Source organism: Volvox carteri, assembly GCF_000143455.1.
Source record: "Volvox carteri f. nagariensis unplaced genomic scaffold VOLCAscaffold_34, whole genome shotgun sequence".
NCBI lineage: Eukaryota > Viridiplantae > Chlorophyta > Chlorophyceae > Chlamydomonadales > Volvocaceae > Volvox > Volvox carteri.
The window spans coordinates 926,063-945,591 of record NW_003307577.1 but is presented as its reverse complement, the minus strand read 5'-3'; the positions used below and the strand labels follow the sequence as shown (position 1 = coordinate 945,591).

Below are 19,529 nucleotides of genomic sequence, written 5' to 3'. Positions count from 1 at the left end.
ATAACGCGTACAGCCGTCCATACGCAACACATACACGGAACGTTTGCCTCTGCCATGGCTCGCAGCGCGCACACACGCAGTCTGAGTTTGTGGAGTCCTGGGTTCGCTCCTTGTCACGCCAAATGACTGCGGCTCGAGAGCGCATCAGCAACAGCGCAGCCGCCTCAAGGGAGCCCTCGAGTAAATCGCTGCTGGCGGCACCACTGCCGCCAGGCGGCGGCAGCCGACCTCTTAGTCGGGCTCCCGCCGCCGCCGCCGCTGCCGCCAGCAGCAGTGACGACCAGCACACACGAGCAGTGCTGGTGCGCGCCAGTACCAGACTGCTGGCGAGTGGTCTCGTAGCTGCCGCCAGCTTCCGTCGTCAAGGTACGACAGAGGCGCCGGCGGCGGACCCGCTGGAGTTCAACAACGTACCGATTTGGGAGGACCGACTACGATCGAGCACGCGAGCCCGGACCCCAAGATGGGGAGCGGCGCTGGCTAGCAGCAGCGGCGGCGGCCGCCGCCTGGCGGCAGTGGCAGCGGCAGCAAGGGCGGCTGCGGCGGCTGCCGCCGCCGCCGCCGCTGTCTCCGCCGCTGACCCTGACGATGGCGCCCGGGACATTGTCATGGCGGACGCCTTCGGCAGCGGACGAAAGGCTCGGATGGCTGATGTGGCAGATGAGGTGCAGCAGCTGGATGCCGCCGCTGGTGGGTGGTGTGCGGTGCATGCTTGTATGTGTGTGTGCGTGTGTTTTGCATTGGTGTGTACGTATGGTGTGTACGTATGTATGTTTGTATGCGAGGATGTAGGTCGCGGATTCTGGGATGGAAGGTACGTGGAAGGTATATTGCTCTGTGACGCATGTTGGCCCAGGGTGCGGTGGGATGGGTCGCGTAACGCCACTTAACCACTGGTTAGGACGAACGGAATGGATTGGGGCTCATGCCCAGCAGATGTGTGGCCCTGTGCCTAGGTTTCCAAACCCTGATTGTGCAACATATCAGGATGGATAGAGCCAGACGTTGCCAGAGCCCTGCCGACCTGGCAAGGTGCGTTATTCATGGGGCCATATTCAAGGTGCTTTTAGGCAAAAGGTTGAAGCCTAAAGACCTGACCAGCCCGCACCTGGCCCTACCACCCAAGTGCCATTCAATCCACCATTCGTAAGTCCGCAAGTCCGTACCCCACTAGACCTGGGCACCAATGCACGACTGAGGACGGTTAATTAGCTACTGTGCAGACCAGGAGCTATAAGGATCCATCCAAAAATCATTAGGCAAGAGTGCCGCTGTCACTGGGATACGTGCTTGCTTAGGCAATGGTGACAATGACATGGAGGCTGCGACGGGGGCAAGGCACCCTCACCCATCCCTTCCCTTCATTCTCTCTGTTGTTGTTATGGAGTGGGGGAATTCTGGGCTACATGAACACGTTGTCGTAATCGTCACTAATCCTGCGTGCAAATATCGGTCAATCATTTCCTCATCTGGTCAGCTAGCCATAATCTCACGACGCCGACCATGACAGGGAATCCCTCAGGAATCAATCCTATGACCTCAAGACCGCACATTGCAGAAGTGTCGCCAGACCAGGCCTTCCTCTGTCCGAGAATCTCTCCCGCCTTCCCTCACTCTCCAGTTTCCTCTTTCCGCTCTTCCCTATCTCCCCTCTTCCCTCACTCTCCCCTTTCGTCTCTCCCGCCTTCCCTCACATGCACGCACGTCCCAAGGTCGCGCCCTAAGAACCGTAAACCCTTTACCTGTGATGCTGGTTGTATTTCAGGAGGGAGTTGGAAGGGCAAGGAGAGCCTCGCGGTCGCTGCCGCTATTGGCGGCGGCAGCGGCCGGGGCGGTGGCGGCGGCAGCAGCATCGGCGATGACGATGGTGAGGGCAGCCAGGGCGCCAACGGGGGCCCGGGTGCGCTATCCGACTTCACCTCCGTGGTGGAAGTGGAACTGTCGACCGACGCGCGGCGGGCCCGGCTGCTAAAGCGCATGACACGGGTGCGTGTGTGTGCATCTGTGTGCATCTGTGTGCATCTGTGTGCATCTGTGTGCATCTGTGTGCATCTGTGTGCATCTGTGTGCATCTGTGTGCATCTGTGTGCATCTGTGTGTACGTTAGAAATAATATATATGTGTGTATATGTGTGTCTGTGCGTACTTCGAGGAGGGGAAAAGTGGGGTTCTTCCCATGACGTGTGTTTTTCATGACGGGATGACGGGTGTCTGTATATATATGCGTTTTGGAAAGGTACGGAGAAAAGTTTTCTTAGGGTTTTTAATCCCTCCCTTTCCGTCATTTCAACCCCCCCCCCGCTCCACTTCTTTCATCTCTACGTTCTCCCGACCCCCTCAACCCTCCGACGTAAAACCCCTCCACAGATTCTTTCTGGTCCCTCCCTGGAGCAGCCCCTCTCACGTCTGTTAACCCACACGCTGGTGCTGCTGGCGGCGATGTTGGCGACACATGTGGTGCGTGTATGTGTGCATGTGTGCATGTATGTACGTATGTACGTATGTATAAGAGTGCTTTGCAGTGGGCCACGCACCCATTGCGGAGCCCAAGCGATGTTGACCTGTGGATGGTTCTATGCATGGTGGCATGTGCGTACACTCGCTGGTAGGCACTGCTTAGCCAGCCATGTGGCGTTATGTATGTTATGCATGTGCGTATATCAGCATGTTGGTGTGTGTTTCGCGTCAGCTGTGAAGGGGGCGTGCGTGGCGGCTGCCGAAGTGGGGGTGGGGATTCGTGACTTTAGGCGGTCTGGGCACACCAATCCGGGAACCCAGGGGGGGAGTCAAGATTTGTACGACCTGACTGGACCAGACCGGGGTCGCCTGGTTGGGGTGGGGGAGTGCGGGACCTGGGTGTGTGGGCTGTGGGGGCTGTGGGGGCTGTGGGGGCTGTGGGGGCTGTGGGGGGCTGTGGGGGGTGTAGGGGCTGTGGGGGGTGTAGGAAACACAACCCACAAGGAAGGCAAACAGCGGACGCTGGTGTGGGTTTGGGGGATTTGGGGATTAACAGGATTCCATGAGGAGCGGTCACCGCCGCCGTGACCGTCATCAGGTTAATTTCCTTTCCTCGTTCGTTAACATTTCCTTGCCCCGAAACCACGAACTGCCTTCGCCGGAGCTCCGCTACCTTCCCCTCATTCCCCAGCACATATACACACACTCGTGAGGCACCACAAAACCATGACCATCAAGCTCCCGAAAGAATCCGCCCCCGTCCCTTAACATCACCGCCGTACAGATCTGCTACATCGTCCTGATGGGCCTTATCAACTCGCAGTACGCCCACGTTCACGAGATCCACCGAGTGGCGCTAGCCTCGGATCGTACCCAGGTTCGTCAGTTTGTTGGTTGGCTGACTGGCTGGTTGGTTAGGTCGTTGATTTATTCATTGGTTGGTTCGTTAATTGGTATTTAGGCGTTATTTACGCATTAGTTATTCGGTCTTAAACAGTGATCCCCGTGCCGTTTTAAACGGGTGACTTAGGGTCTACTTCAAGCCTTAATCATGCCATCACCGCGTATGTATGTATGTATGTTGGTACAAGGTGGTATAGCTTCACCAGCGGCCCCCTTTCCCTTGGAGGCAGTTCCCTGCTCTCCCCTGCGAGAGGGGCACCCTAATCCATTCACCCCATCCGATTTCAGAATGTATTCGTTGGGTTCGGCAACTCACCACCAGCATCCAACCAAATCTAGCGGATCAACGGCGCCACAACATAGTTCCTGGTCAGCTCGCAAATTGCTATAATCACGTCCTACGCCGTCCACAAGATGGGGGGCCACCTCCCAATTCAACACCCCTCATACACCGAGGAGGCGGCAGGCGGATCTGAACCCGAACCCTCCGGGAGCAGAAGTCAAGCCTTAACTCCTGCCAGCCACCTGCCTGAATGATAACACTACCAGCGCCCGCAACCCCGCTCCGCCCTTTCCCCCTTGTCTTGTCGTACAACGTTGTTATTACGGCCATGCTTTACTTGCACATCTTCCACAACGCAGCTATTTTCACCACCCCATCGGCGGCAATTCCAACTACGGCTCCGCTTTGTGGGCGCTGTGATGTGAATGATGTTGTGGACTGTCTGGTGTTGGGTTGAATGATGAGCAGGTTTCCGTCATCAAGGCAGCTGCGGCGGAGTTTTGCTCCCGGCCCGGTATAGCTCCTGTGTGCGTGTGTGAGGTCCCCCTGACCAGCCATCTTCTGGACCTCATGGAGGCGCTGAACGACCTGGAAAGCTACCACCACAACGTGTACTTGGGAACGGATGTGGCCTCGGCCGGAGGAAAAAGCAGAGGGCAGGTGAGACGGGAATACATGTATGGGTGAATGTGAAGGTCAAAAAGGGGAAAGGCTTGGATGCGGAAAGAGAGGGAGAGGGGAATTAGGTTTAAGGGAAGTGGGAGGGGGAAAAAGTCGTAGATATGCAGATCTGTGCACACGTAACTGCGTGCGCGCTTTACCAGACGGTGGCCTGCACCAGGATTAGTAAGTGCTCGCGTTGCCACACGCGGGGCAGCATTTGCGTGATTGGCTGTGTGTTTTCTTGAGTAGTTGCCGTACCGCTTAGGGGTCGTACAGACGGAGGGTCACCTGCAGGCAGGAAGATTGTGCTTGCTTCCGTGGGAGGGGGCGAGCCTCCTGGCTACTGATACTTTAATAATCTGTTCCCGGTCGAGAGAAAGAAGGGGGGATTTACATGAGTGCCGCGGGGAGCCCCCCAACTGCACTAATAACCCAAGAGGCTTTCGAGACATTCAATTTCGTATCTACACTGTCGGCCAAGTACGCCAGCATGGCTTCACGCGAGTGCCAGCCCCCCTGCGGCCCCCCTGAAACAGACGCTCGCTGACACCCTGCTCCGCTGCCACAGTTGGTCGCACCTCCCGAGCGCAGGCTGTGCAGCCAGAACGCGGAACGCGCTTGCGTGTAGCTAATACCCTCCGTACGCTTGCGTGTAGCTAATACCCTCCGTACGCTTGCGTGTAGCTAATACCCTCCGTACGCTTGCGTGTAGCTAATACCTGACACCTCCGCTAAGGCACTTAGCACATGGTATCGTGCCTGTGAATGTGCTGATTGCGCGCCCCTCAAGGGGGCAGCCTTCCCGCTTCGAGCTGCCTGGCCATAAAACCCTGGAACAGCGGTTCCGTCCTCTTCAGACCAGACGGGCGCAGATACCGCTCTAGAAGGGTCACAGGGCTGGCCTCGCTGCTGCCCCCCCGCGCGACACACACCACGGTGCCTTCCTGGGACTTAGGATCGTTCTTGCGCTTGGCAAGGAAGGTCGCCGCATACTCCTCCTCGTGGAACTGCACATCGTCCCACAGCCAACAAGCCCACCGCACCGCACCGCATCATCATAACGCAGGAAGGCGGCGAAGCACAATGCTGTAAACACAAGCCGCGAGCATGACCCGCCACACCGGGGGGCTCCAATTATGCCAAAAGTTGAACCACCACTATCACCACCTGAAGGGTCAAAGGTTCCTTACACCACGCCGCACCACAGTTGTTCCCAGGGTGCGCTTGGCTGCCGCCCGCAGCACCGCCTTGCTGAGGGGGGCGGTTGTTTGGTAGGGTTCTCCGTTTCACACGCCAGATTATGTTGTTCGAAAATTGCTGCGCTGGTTAACTTTACCGCGGCATAACTCGGCATACCGCGGCATTTTTGGCCACGGGCGTCAAAAACATCCCCCCACAGTCACGGGGTTCGCCGGCAGATAACAGTGTTCTCTCACTTTGCACCAAGCCTTAAAGGACTCCCAAGGGTTTGTGTACGTGGAACCCGCCAGGGGTTCAGGGGTTTTAGGGTTATGCATCCATGCATCCATGCATACATACATATATACATGCACATCATCTTTTCACCCGTCCCCTCCGTTCCTTGCGTCTGTTGCCGGTTTCCATCCCTTCCTTCCCCTTTTCAACTTCTCAGACGCCACGGAAAATAGACCAGGGTGGACTGTACGACATGTGGACGAAATCTGCATTGCCGTACCAGGTAAGCCACATGGGGCACATCATGCGAAATTTACTTACGAAGGTTTTCCATTTGCATGTTCGTGTGTATGTGTGTAATTGAACTCAGCCGCGAGGAGGCGTAACGAGTTGCAGAGATGCCGCCTGGGCAACCTCACCGATGCAAGTCATCCAGTAAATGAACGAAGTGCCTGAAGTACCTGAATTTACGTAAAGTTGTTGATAAGGTGACGGACGCCACAGAGGGCAGAATTAGCGGTCGCTGCAACCCCGTCGCTGCATACCCTTGCTTCTGAGGAGCAACCAACGAAACCCGAGGGCACTCTTCTCCAGCTCACCCGCGCCCTTCAAACCTAACCCTTAACAACATTTCTCCCTGTACACACACACACACACACAAATCGCATACATACTACATACACACATGCCACCCTCATCATTTTGCTTCTCGCGGCTCAAATCAATTAAAACAAACACACGCACATACATACATACATGCAGGTCTACATGGATCTGGAGTCCCCGTCCTGGGTCAACCTAACCGCCGGCGTGTGGCAGTTGGGCAACCGCTTTGTTGCCACATGCCGAGAGCTGTTGTACTGGGGCCAGAGGCTGGGGGGCAACATCAGGTGTGTACGTATGTATGCATGTATGCGTTGCAAGGAAAACACCCTGAAGCTCTAAAACCCCTTTCCCTTTTTCCCCCCCCCTTCGATCCGCGTTTGCAGCCACATCCGCTCGTTCCAGTTCGTACAAGCCAACGGCCCCTGGTCTCTGTTCCAGGCCTACACAGCCAGTTTGGATTACCTGGCCCGAATGGCGTGGGAGGATGTGGCCGCCTTGCAACACAGTGGGTGCGGGTGCGGGGTGTATGTATGCATGTGTGTAGTTGTGGTACACGTCTTTATGAGGGCGGGCGGTGGGCGGGGAGGAGAGGGGAAGGTACGCAGAAGCAAGCTGTCAGCTCTCTCTCTCTCTCTCTCTCTCTCTCTTCCTTTCTAAAATCAGCGCCTCCCACAGAGATCCCCTCCCCTCCCCCCAACACACACGCCAACACACACGCCCACACACACACACACAGGCCCCCCCCCCACACACACACACACACACCAGCACACACATCCCAGAACACACTCCACTCTTCATCCCACAGGCTTGCTGATAATCCTCCTAGTCGAGGCCATCGCCATACAGTTGTCCTGCATCGTGTACGAATGGTGGCTTGTACGGAAGGTGGAGATGAGGCGTCGTGGGGCGCTGCTGGTGCCGCTTGGGCTGCCAGGGCCCGTGCTGCGATTGTTGTCCAACCGGCCTTTAGTGGTGATGGAGGTATGGATGTACGGATGTACGGGTGTACGGATGTACGAGGAATGTCCATGACATGTATCAAGGATCGAGGATCGCGGATGTGTGCATGTATGCATGTATGTGCCGTTACATCAGCCGCTGGGGATGCAGTAAGGGCGTACACAGGGATTTATTCCTGCGTCCGACTGACAAACGGATCGACACGACAGCGACATGCGGCAATAGCTGCTAACGAAGACATCTAGGCTGCTATCCCGCACCAACCTTTTTTCCCCGTAACCCCCTCCCCCCATCCTTTCCGCCAACCACCCCTAGTACCCCCCTCTCCCAAACTATCACCCGCTATCCGTTGCGGCTTCCAAGTCAACGCTGAATGCGTCGCCGCCTGCCCGCTTCTCTTCCTCTTCACTGTTCCCATTCTTATTCCCCGCGGATATAAACGCCACGCGCGCGCATGAAACACGTGAAACACACACGCACACGCGCTGAACACATGCAGGACAGTGACGACGAGGCGGAGTCAGAGGAGGGCGCCGCGGGGTAAGCGGGGGAGGCGGGATGGGGTCCCCGCGAGAACGCTGGAGAGGGGGAGGGGGAGGGGGAGGGAAAGGGAGAGGGAGTGAAGGAGCGCAGAGCGCAAGCGGAGCAAGGATTTGCAGGTTTTTACGAAGGGTTGCCTTACCGCTTGAAGACGGGGATGGGCTCGGGTTCCTGCGAGCAGAAGAGCGCGCTTGCTTCCGTGGGAGGAGGCGAGCCTGCTTACCGACTGCGCTATCTGCCGCGGGGGGGTGTAATGGGCAGAAGCTGCAGTGGAAACCCGTCAGTACTGACACTATGATATGAACTCGCGAAATCACTCTTTCCGTCGCACTCTCCGCGACTTGCACTTCGCTCGCACCGGTACGGCCCCGCCGTACCCCCAACGAACAGCCGGGTACGCTTTTGGCAAATACACTGAAACCTTGATTTTCTTTCGTTTTTCTCAGATTACCTTCAGTTTTACTCCGGGATTTACTTCGAGTTTTGCATAGGTTTTTGCGTAGGGATTCACTTGTTTGTTCAGCCGGTCGAAGGAGCCATATGGCGTTGCGTGGAATAAGAAGAAGCCGCCTTGAACGGCATAAATAGCGTCATCCAGCGCATAATTTACGCACACAGTCACTTTAAACTTTGGTTTAGTTACTGAGAGGAGTAAAGGAGGGCCCTCCGTCGTTACAATGGCCTGGGGATCCGGGTATGCAGCTACAAAACGTGTATTGCCTCGTCTTGTTCCTCCGGTGGTCAGGTCTCAGTTTATTACTATGAGACTGTTTCGGACGCATTGCATCCTGCGCCGCCAAGACCTATCAAGAAATTAAAGCTGCCTTCGTGTCGTGGGGCAAGTTATGGACACCTCGATACGCGCACCGCGGGCCGAAATAAGCTTCAAGCTGTGTTTTGTTTGCGAAATGGGCAAGTGTTTACGGTAGCGGTTGTCCCAATCCTCTTCCGACCCCAAGCAGGCATGCTGGGGACGGAGATGGGATGGGTCCATACCGAAGGTCCTTAGATGGGAACGCCGACGGCGCCATCGCTGCCGACGCCGCCTCAACCGCCACAACTCAAGGCCACATCCGCCGCTTTGCGGACGGCGGCGGTGCCGTACATAGAACCCACCATCGTGCGTCGATCGATTTCGCACCACTGCGCTCCGGTGCATACCTTGGCACCGCCAGCGGTGGTGGCGGTAAGGTCTCCCTGGAGCGTCATCTGCGGCTAACTGAGGCCGCAGATGCGGCATCTCAGCACCACCATTATGGCCGCATGTCCGTCGAGGTACTAGGACCCCATGGTAGCGGCGGCGGCGGCGCCGCCACCGGCGCTGTCGCCGAGTCCCCGACAGCAGCGGCGGCACCTGTACGGCAGGCACCCGAGGTAACCGTCGACCCACGGAACGCGGAGGTGGCTGCGCACCTTGAACAAACCCCGTTGCTGAAGGACCGTACGGACGAGGTAGGATCGGAGCGCGCGGCGCCGGTACGTCAATGCGTCATGGTGCTTGGCGGCGCCGGCGGTGGTGGTTCTGTGAGCAGCATCACCGTCGCCGCCGCCAGCGATGGCGTCAGTGGCGGCGGCGGCCCCGGTCGCCGAAATGCAGTGGCTGTCATCAGCGAGTCCCACGGGTCGCAACTAGCGGTTAACGGAAAACATCTAACCGCCAACTCCCGCAATATGCTGCGCTTTTTGGTAAGGACGGCTCAGTTTCCGCATGCTTAGGAATAGCAGGTCAGGTTAAGAGATGTTCGTTCGTTTGACCGTTAATGTCAAAAGCACCAGATACGCCACTAGGGCGGTACCGTACGCCCTTCTTTGTGTCGCCGAATGGGCCGTCGCCTGGATGGACTATCAATGGGCGGATGAACAACTATGCGGACCGGCGATTGTATCGCCGGACACAAAAGGCAGCTCACATTTCACAATTCACAGCTTTTCTGGTAAACCAACGACACGACTGTTTCCGTTGTCAGAGTTACAGTTATCCCCGGTAGGATCGCCTGCCATACATACTTCGCAAGCCGCAACCAAGCAATGGACAGGCTGCCAATGGTTGGTAAGTGGCGGCTAACGTTATAGTCGTCCCGTCATTCGTACGACTGCAACCGCCTGGCAGGTTCCCCTGCTGCTTTGGGAGGTGGCGCTTGCGACCATCGGAGGACTCAGCTACTATTGGTTGGAAGGCATGCAGGTACGTGTTTGGACGCGAGGGCATGTGGGATACAGCTGCGGTACTAAGCACGTGTTAAGAGGGAGCGACGTCGCTCTTTCGTATACATGCAAACAGGAATGAGAAGTATTACGTAAGTATGCAAGGACATGCAGTGTGGCTTACTAGCTCACAGAGTATGAGAGTCCGCGCGATAAAATTGATAGAGAATTAACTGTTAAGCGACTCCATTTGCTTGTACTAGCTGTGGATCTACTCGTTCGTAAAAGTTCAAGACAACGTATGGCTTGTGCCAAGTCTTAAATTGTGCTTAGAGGGTTAATCTGAGGTCAGGATTGTAGTAAATTCGAAGATACTAATGCTGCGTTAAGGCATATTAGAGGCTACTTTCAGTTTCAAGCACGAGTCTTGCGACCCACCATCGGGCACATGGCTGGCTATGAAATGTTTTCCCAGGTCACTCCAGCGAAGTACTACACAGTTAATCATGATCCATGTAGGGGGCTTGTCAATGGTGCGCTTGCGCATCCGACTTGCCAGCATGGTTGCGGCCTTACACTACCGCTGCAGCCGTGCACCCGCCCATTAAATAAACGTAACAGTAATGTCCTACACTACGCCTCCAGAGGAAGCGACAATATTCAATTTTTCAAACCCTAAGTATGAAAAATTGGGTGATGCTACCTTATGCATTAATTAAACGGGGTAGGGTCTGCATCGCAAACGTATTTCTTCACTCTTGCATGTCTGCTCCGTATTCTAGGAGAGATCTGTTACAGCGGGTCCGAAACAAGTTTTTGAGTAATCTTGATCCAATCAATCAAAGAATGGGCAGTTCGATCATGCAGGCTGATTGATGTTTGCATCTGCAACCTGAGCCACGCACGACAACCATGCATGCAGCCCAAACGATTCATCGTCTGATTCTCTGCCATGCATGCCGTACATGCAGGGCCCTCTTGCCTCTCTCAATATGGCCTCACATGTCATATATCGATACACACGAGTACGGTGAGGCTGGCTGTGTTGGGAAGGGAGAAGGGGGTATTATAATACCATTTTGCAGGACTTCGGACGGCCGATGCACACATACACACAGTCACAGTCTCATGCACCTCAAGAACCTCCAGATTCCCACCACCGGCTTCCCATTCATTCATTCAGACGTTCTACCAGACATCCTAACCCCGTATTGGCATGCACCCTTACACACCAACTATCACGAAATCCAAGCTATAACCCAGGACAAAACACAGGCCGTATAGATTTATACCCGTCGCCCTCAACTGCATCACTCCCCGCCTTCCTTTTCTTGGATATACGGTGCTTGTACGGCTAACGAACGGCAAATATGCAGCATGTTGGCGTTGCTGCTGGTGTCGGGCAGCACCCCCTTGGTGAGGTCTCGGTGGCGGAATGTGCTATCAGCAGAGTTAGTGAACCTGCGGGACGAGTACGACACACTGCTATACGGCGGGGTAGCATTAACACAGGTACTTGTATGGACATGCGTACATATGTACGACGTCATGGTTATCTTCTCCATTTTTTATTCCGGTTTCTTCTACAGTTTTTGTCCTATAGTTGTTACTTCATATCTATATTGTCTTTTCCTTGGTTCCACTGCGGCGATATGCGAGGGATCATAGTAATTAGATTGGTGATGCTCAGGGCGTGAAGGTGATTCTGGTGCCCGGTGATGAGGGCACATTTGCACACACACATAAAACTGGTGTTCGCCTTGGTTGGTACCCTTCGGCGGCTTCTTGTGCACAGACACGTGTATGTAGATGTGTCGCTGTTCCTGTACTGTCAGATCTTTAGGTTGACGTTCATTCATTCGCATTGCCTCGAAAACTTCTCACAGGCCGGCAGTGTGTTTCAGAAGGCCGTCCCCGCCTCCACCTTCGAGAGCTCCTCCTTCGCGGGAAACTTCTTCACCGAGGAGAGGTGCTTTCGTTGGGACCAGAGCAAGTGCTACACACCGGACAGCCCCTACTACCAGGTGAGGCGGCAAAAGAGGGGGCAGGGGGAGGGGGAGGGGGAGGGGGTCGCCGCCCGCGGCGTCAAGTGCGTGTACGTGTGCCCGTGGGTATGCATGCAAGCGCATGTGTATGTGTATGCGTGCATGTAATTGACCTCCTAAATATCTGGGAAACACTAATAATGTAATTGTTTTATCAATCTTACGCTGGTTCGGCACCGGTTAACTTTCCCTTTAGGTGTAGTCTGTAAACTGATGTATGAGGCTGGGGTCCCCCTCCTCTGCCCCACGTTCTCTACCCATCTCCCCCTCATGTGGATGTCCCCCCCCTCTGGTCAACAGCGATAACAAAGACGCCCCACCACCATTCCCTTACCACCAACTGCCACCCTCAACCACCCTACCAACCTTGCTGCTGGCTGCTTTAATGGAATCACCCTCTGACCTCCAAAACCCGCCCATCTCCCCCATCTCCCCCATCTCCCCCATCCCCACCAACCATGCCGTCACCTAACCCATACAGCTCACGCACCATGGCCTGGACTCCATGATGCGCCGGGTGGTATCCGAACTGGAGCTGTTGGTGGCGGATGATGATGCGGACGCCGTGTACAACGGTACGAGGTACACCACCATGTAGGTGTGAAAGAGTGAAAGGAAGAGGGCTTGGAGGGAGGGAGGCGAGACAGGGAGCGACGAGGGGAAAGAAGGGGAGGGAGGCGGGACTGCATGTATGGCAGCGTTCATGCCTTACACCACCACCCTGTGAGCACATTTGGAGGGGTTTTCCCACCCTGCTATCTTGTTAATTTCAGCTCAGTTGTATTACCTGTAAATACCTGCCGTAATTTCGACGTTGGTTACCGTACAGGTACATGGTGGGCACGAAGGACTTGTACGAGGGGCTGCAGAGCAGCGCGCAGCTGTTCGTAGACTTCATGATCGGCAGGTGGGGAAGACGAAAACCACGCGCGAGTGAAGCTGATGCCAAAAAAAGACTGATGGCCCAGAACTAAGGAAGGCATAACTAACCAGTCGGCGATTGTAAAGAAGAAGTCCTCACGATGATAGCGCCGCCAAGGCTAAAAATAAAGTAAAATGCAGGAAGAGAGCAGGAAAACCATCCGTAATATTGTAGAGGTAGGTGTAAAAACGGCGAAGAGCAAAAAAATTGACGTGCGTTGAGAAAGAGGCGACGTAAGCTGGAAAAAAGGTTCGCCGGCCTGGCCGCGGAATTGAGGAACCCGGACAGAACTGGCTGATAAGCTGCTGGTAATTAGCTGCTGGTAATTAGCTGCTGGTGACATGCAAGTGCTCCTCCCACCCCCCAACACACGCTCAACCGACCCGACTGACCCAACCATCCTAGTCCGGCTAGCCGACCGACGCGAAGGCGATACACCGGCAAAGCACTCGAGCCTCCTCGGACTCACCTGGCGGCCAGGCAGCAGAAGCGGCGGGCAAGGGCACATGCGAGGCACAGCGGACGAAAGGTTGTGAGCAGCGGCCGATGAAGAAAAGAACGCATGCGAATGCCGCTGAAGGGGAGTATTAAGCTATGGAAGTGCGGAAGAAATGGGGGGGGGGGACTAAAAAGGAAACAGGAATGCAAAGGCGGCGCAGGACGACGCAGGTGGTGTCGTACTAGATGACGGAATTGACATCGTCATTACGAAATGGAGGAAGGTGGGGGGAACGATAGGGATTGTGTGTGTATATGCACATGCACACACATGCACACACACATACAGCCATAAACACACACACACATACAGCCATAAACACACACACACATACAGCCATAAACACACACACACACACATACAGCCATAAACACACACACACACATACAGCCATAAACACACACACACACATACAGCCATAAACACACACACACACACATACAGCCATAAACACACACACACACACATACAGCCATAAACACACACACACATACAGCCATAAACACACACACACACACATACAGACATAAACACACACACACACATACAGCCATAAACACACACACATACAGCCATAAACACACACACATACAGCCATAAACACACACACACATACACACATACAGCCATAAACACACACACACACACACACATACAGCCGGATCCAGGAAATCGGACCCAGGAAATCGATCCAAGGGAAACCCCGAAGTCCTAGAATTCCCTAAGCTCTGAAACACGGACCCTCCTACAACCCCCCGCGGCCGCTCCTCTGTACCTACCCACTTGGCCCCTGCCCGCAGGTACCAGAATGTAAAGCTGCTGCATACCCTCTTGCTGGTAGCTACTATTGTACTGTTTGTGACGTACGCCCTGCTCGTCCTGCGGCCGTACTTGGCGGGGGTAGCCCAAGAGGCGCACCGCCTGGCGGGGCTGCTGAGCCACGTGCCCGCCGATATGGACGTCGCGACATATGCGCGGAACGTGATGCGGGCGGCGGCACGTGCAATGCAGGCCAACGGCGGCGGCGGCGGCGGCGGCGGCAGCGCTGCCGCCACTGCTGCCGCCACTGCTGCCGGCGACGGCGGCAGTGGGGAGAGGCGTCGTAGGACTAGTGGACCTGGTGCTGGACCGACTATGGTCCCCGGCAGCAGCGCCGCCACCGCCGCCGCCACCGGGGTCCACCATCGGAGGTCGAGTGGCGGCGGTAAAGGGGCAGGCAGCGGCGGCGGCCGAAGCGTGGCCGTGTAAGGCGCCCAAGGTCCCCGGTTGCCTCGAGGTGGGAATAGGAGCGGCAGTAGCAGCCCAGGCTGCCAAGGTTTAAGTGCGGTGTGGGAAGGTGGGTTCCCACAGGGTGTATACATACACATGCGCACACACGCATGGAGCCAAGACCTGCATCCAGGGCTGCTCAGTAGCGACTTAACTTAGGGTTTTAGTCACCGTCGTGACGTCTTAAGAAGAGTTTTAGGGGTTTTGGAGGACTATGGCTTTAGGTTTTAATAGCGCTGGGTCGGGCTGTACCCTCGGGCGCAAATGTATCCTCTCACCAAAAGGCGAAAGAGGAAGGCGACGTGTATTGGAGATTGCGATGGTTAACAATTGCGTTACCATGTGGTGGTAGAGTACACAGGATTATTATTTTCATATATGTAAATACATATGTGCAAGGGCTTTCCATTAGCCCCCTTGTTGTAGTACATCGTCGTAATGTATTAACGTGTGCCATGCACACGTCTGTCCGTCTGTCCATCTGTCAGTCGGTATACGTTTCGTGGACGATGAGAAGGAGAGAATGGATGATGATTGGTGATATTATTATGTGATAATGTTCCTCGTAACCTTCCTCCTAGAACTTCGTACGGATGCCGTACCACTGTACGGCCGAAATTCGGTAGTATCATTTTGCCGCCAGCGCGGCAGGCCTTCACCTTTCTTACCTCAAGCTCCCAATGCACCACCCGACGTTCACGTACATACACACATACATACATACACGCATACATACACAATGTGATGTTGGTTGTGGTGGTTGCGGCCGGTGAAGAGATGTGAGGTTAACAGATACCGGGATGGCCGTGCATACATGGGCAGGGGGCAGGTGGCTGGCAGAAGTTAAGGCCTGGCTTCTGCTTCTGGAGGTTCCGGGTTCTAATCCGCCTGCCGACCCCTCGGTGTGTGAGGGGTGTTGTTTTGGGAGTTGGGCCCCCCATCTTATGGACGGAGTAGGACGTGATTCTATCAACTTGCGAGTTGACCAGGAACTAAGTTGTGGCGCCGTTGATCCGCTAGATTTGGTTGGATGCTGGTGGTGAGTTGCTGAACCCAACGAATTCATTCTGAAGTCGGATGGGGTGAATGGATTAGGGTGCCCCTCTCGCAGGGGAGAGTAGCGAACTGCCTCGGGAAAGGGGGCCGCTGGTGAAGCTATACCACCCTGTAACAACATCATACACGCGTGTGCATATCCACGTACGACGTATTTGTTGTCGTAAAATGTCGTACTGCCATTGCACCGGCTGATACGCTGGACATCTGTTTATTTGTACAAGTACAAGTACGTACGTACAAGTACGACAGCATAAGGTTTGGATGACTGCACCGGAGGGGACAGGAACGGGATTGGCTTGTACACGGCCACGTACTCCGTGCAATCCTTTCAGATTAAATTAGGACCGATTAACAACGATAACATTATATATGTTATCGTATCTACATTAGCAACTAGTTTGCGCCATGGGAAAACGACCCTCATTTTCGCCTCGCGTTGTAGCTCCGGAACCCTTTCGTTTCCTTCGCAAATGTTATCTGTTTTGTTACATTGAACGGACGGTTTGTCGTCTTTGGTATCTTCAACCTCTTTCAGTCGACCTTTAAAGAGTTTGCACACAGCTCACGGAGGGACGTTTCTTTCTTTGAGCTTGTGTGTGGGGAGGGCGGAGTGGGGTTTGTGGGGGTCTGTGGGGAAGGAAAGGGGTCAAGGGGTAATCTTCTTCTTCTCCTATTCCCATCTGCAGCACCCTCATCCTCATCTTGAGGAAAGGCGTGTGTCGTTTAGGGTTCAGTCGCTGAGCAAAAGGATATGTACCCCAAAACAACATTTTTGCAGTTTTGCTTGAGGCCACCTGACTGATGCAACACAACACTACACAACCAAGGCCGGCATGCATAGTGGCCCAGTGCGATCTGCTCCTGTTACGCAACTTGTGAATATGACGCACAAAATGGTGCCAAGTGTCACTAACCCTAACCCTGCCAATAACCGCTTTTCCACGCATGGCGCATAAAACCATTCCCCAGCACCCCAAGCGTGCGGGCCCAACATCCCTCGCCGTCCCCTGCTCAGCATTCGAACGCACATACACGCACGCGCACCTTAATGCCTTCGTGGGACTTGAACCCAAAAACGGGGCCCCTCCAGGGCGGACAGAGTAGACCCATTCATGTTATCCCCCAATCTTTAATCTCTCTTTCATCAGGTATCATTCCCTGGACACGGGGAGCTGCCGGGCCCTTCACACCGTCATATCATCACGTGTTGAACCCACACTGCCCACGAACAAGAACGGCACTGCGAACTTGGCTTCCTTCCTCGAGTGATAACTGTTTCTTCAAGATCCGCGCGGGGGCCTGAGGGAAACACGCCTCACCCAGCCATGGTGGAGCCATGACCGAGAGCGAGTGGATGGGAAAAAGGGAACCGGCATGTTGCTGTTGCTGTTGCTGTTGCTGTTGCTGTTGTTGTTGCTGTTTTCAACCGTCAGCTAAGCATGACTGCAAGCTATGACAATCACACGGAAAAAAGGCACGGGACATGGCACGGAAAGCACCACAGACAGGACCACTCGCGGTACGCGAGCGCTACAGAATTTCTGTGGTGCGGCATCATTAGCCCCTCGACCCCCAACACGTACCCCCGCCACCGAAACCAAACTCGATCCCGAACACCGAGACCCGCCAAACCAACCTAAAGCTTATCTGTGCATCATGAAGCATTCAAACTCGTCTCTTGACGGGCCTTGGTGCGACCACTAGAAGGACGCACCAGCAGGCAGGCAGGCAGAAGGGAAAGGAGGAAACGCTTTGTAAGCTAAAGATATTAAGAGAAAACGTGGTTCAGCACACCCAGGAACAAACGCATCATACACAAAGCTATACCTGGACATCATCATAGCTATCATGCTTGGTTGACGACTGGCAGCACTCATCATATTTTGCTTTGCTGCATCTTTCCTAAAAGGTATTTGCTGCATCTGCTGCTGCTACTGCTGCTACTGCTCCGGCAACTGTTATTTCCTGGGAAGACCTGTCGTCCATTTTGTTTCGGGGCAATGAAATCTGATCAACCTGGCCAACTGCTCAAAATTCATTGCCAGGCCCGGGCTCAGCATTACCCAGCAACACCACTAACATCAGCACTGACTCGCGAGCTGATCAGGAATGGAGTTGAACCGCCGTCGATCCGGCAGATTCCGTTGGATGCCGGTGGTGGGTGCGGAACCTGAGCGATCCACTGAGAAGTTGGTAGGGTGACTAGATGAGGGTGCCCCGAAATACCGGGGAAGGCAGGGTCTACCGGGTAGCGGCCGCAGGGTGAAGATATGCCCCCTTGTCCCACACATCATAGAAGATTAAAGCTGCCTTCGTGTCGTGGGGCGAGTTATGGACAATTCGACACGCGCACCGGGAACCGAAATAAGCTTCAAGCTGTGTTTTGTTTGCGAAATGGGCAAGTGTTTACGGTAGCGGTTGAACCAATCCTAGGGATGTTCTTCTTCTTCTTCTTCTCCTATTCCCATCTGTGGCATCCTCATCACGGCAGCCGCGGTGCCGCCTGTTGGAACCCATGTCACTCAATCACCCACCCACCCCCTGTCTTCCGGTCGAAGGCCATTATCTTCTTCAACTCCGCCACGTCACTATTTCTCCATTTCCCACTGCCCGCCGCCTCCACTTCCGCTTTGCTGATTCAGTCGGTAGGAGAGCTGGAGCCCATCCGAGGACCCGTTTTCGTTCACACAGGTGGGGGGGGACGTATCCCGCATATGGGGAGAGGTGGATGTGGTGAGCAACCCGCACTTGCCCGCACATTCACGAACAGCGCGGGAGTGTGTAGGCGGGAGACGGTCAACCGGAGGGAAACGGTTGGGACGGTTTTGTGGTTGGACTTCTAGTCGCGACTCTGCGATGGCTTTGGAAGCCATTGGCTGGGGGAAGGAAGGAGCTGGGCCGGGCTTACACAAACAGTCGGCAATAATTTTCAAGCATGTGCTTGGTTTTGGGGAGAGGGGGGTTGATGTGTTTTTCGTTGCCGTTCGTTTGTAGCGCAGCAGCGCCGACAGAGCTTTTTGACACAAGTGCACTTGTACACCTTCACTCATTAGCAAGCCCCCTCCTCGCCCCCTTCCTTGGCAGTCTCCGGTCGGAACGTCTTTCCTCAATACGGTACCGCTAATAACACTTAGCATCGCTCCTGCACACATCCATCCATCCATCCATCCATACACATCAGGCAAACGGCTCCCTCAGAACCCCCCGGGACTTCCCTCCGGTCCCCCCATCACGAGCAGGATGTCACTGGGTTAGAAACCACACAGACAGACAGACAGATAAACAGATAGACAGGCCGACAGACGTACGTACTCAACACACAATAGACTCAAGAGTAAATACATACATACATACACAGACGCGCGCGCGCGACCACACAGGCCGCACATGGCCGTCACGAATACTGGCGAGCGCGGGAGGAGAGTTGGCAACAGGGGGAGCTCAAAAGCTGACTCCCTCCCCCCCTCGGACCCCTCCTGCTTCACACACATCTCAACATGACTAGCTAGCTAGCAAAGGGGAGCAACACTACGTCCAACAACAAAACCACCGCCATCCCCCCCACCCCGCTATCCCCCCCACCCCCCACCCCCAGCCCGCTACCACCGAGCCGACACACGCTGTCCGCCGGAAAGGAGTCAGCAGCCGCAGGACAACCCCCACAGCAAGCAACAATCGTAACATGACAACATACATACATACATCGCCGCCGCCACCAGCGCCGCAGCAACGACCACAACGCGAGCAAGGTGCCGCGGT

General features: G+C 55.0%; 1 protein-coding gene across 1 annotated transcript; it reads left to right on the top strand.

The window, feature by feature from the left end:
• Nucleotides 1-122: 122 nt before the first annotated feature.
• Nucleotides 123-19,451, top strand: VOLCADRAFT_93924 (uncharacterized protein; the record flags this gene model as incomplete). Its single annotated transcript, XM_002953171.1, has 20 exons — nucleotides 123-690; nucleotides 988-1,032; nucleotides 1,713-1,867; nucleotides 2,368-2,457; nucleotides 3,242-3,334; nucleotides 4,184-4,303; nucleotides 5,940-6,005; nucleotides 6,485-6,612; nucleotides 6,712-6,833; nucleotides 7,137-7,312; nucleotides 7,791-7,831; nucleotides 8,794-9,517; nucleotides 9,942-10,016; nucleotides 11,863-12,000; nucleotides 12,503-12,603; nucleotides 12,851-12,928; nucleotides 14,243-14,529; nucleotides 14,591-14,718; nucleotides 18,329-18,461; nucleotides 19,366-19,451. The coding sequence occupies 20 exons, from the start codon at nucleotides 123-125 to the stop codon at nucleotides 19,449-19,451; spliced, it is 3,354 nt and encodes a 1,117-aa protein (XP_002953217.1).
• Nucleotides 19,452-19,529: the final 78 nt, after the last annotated feature.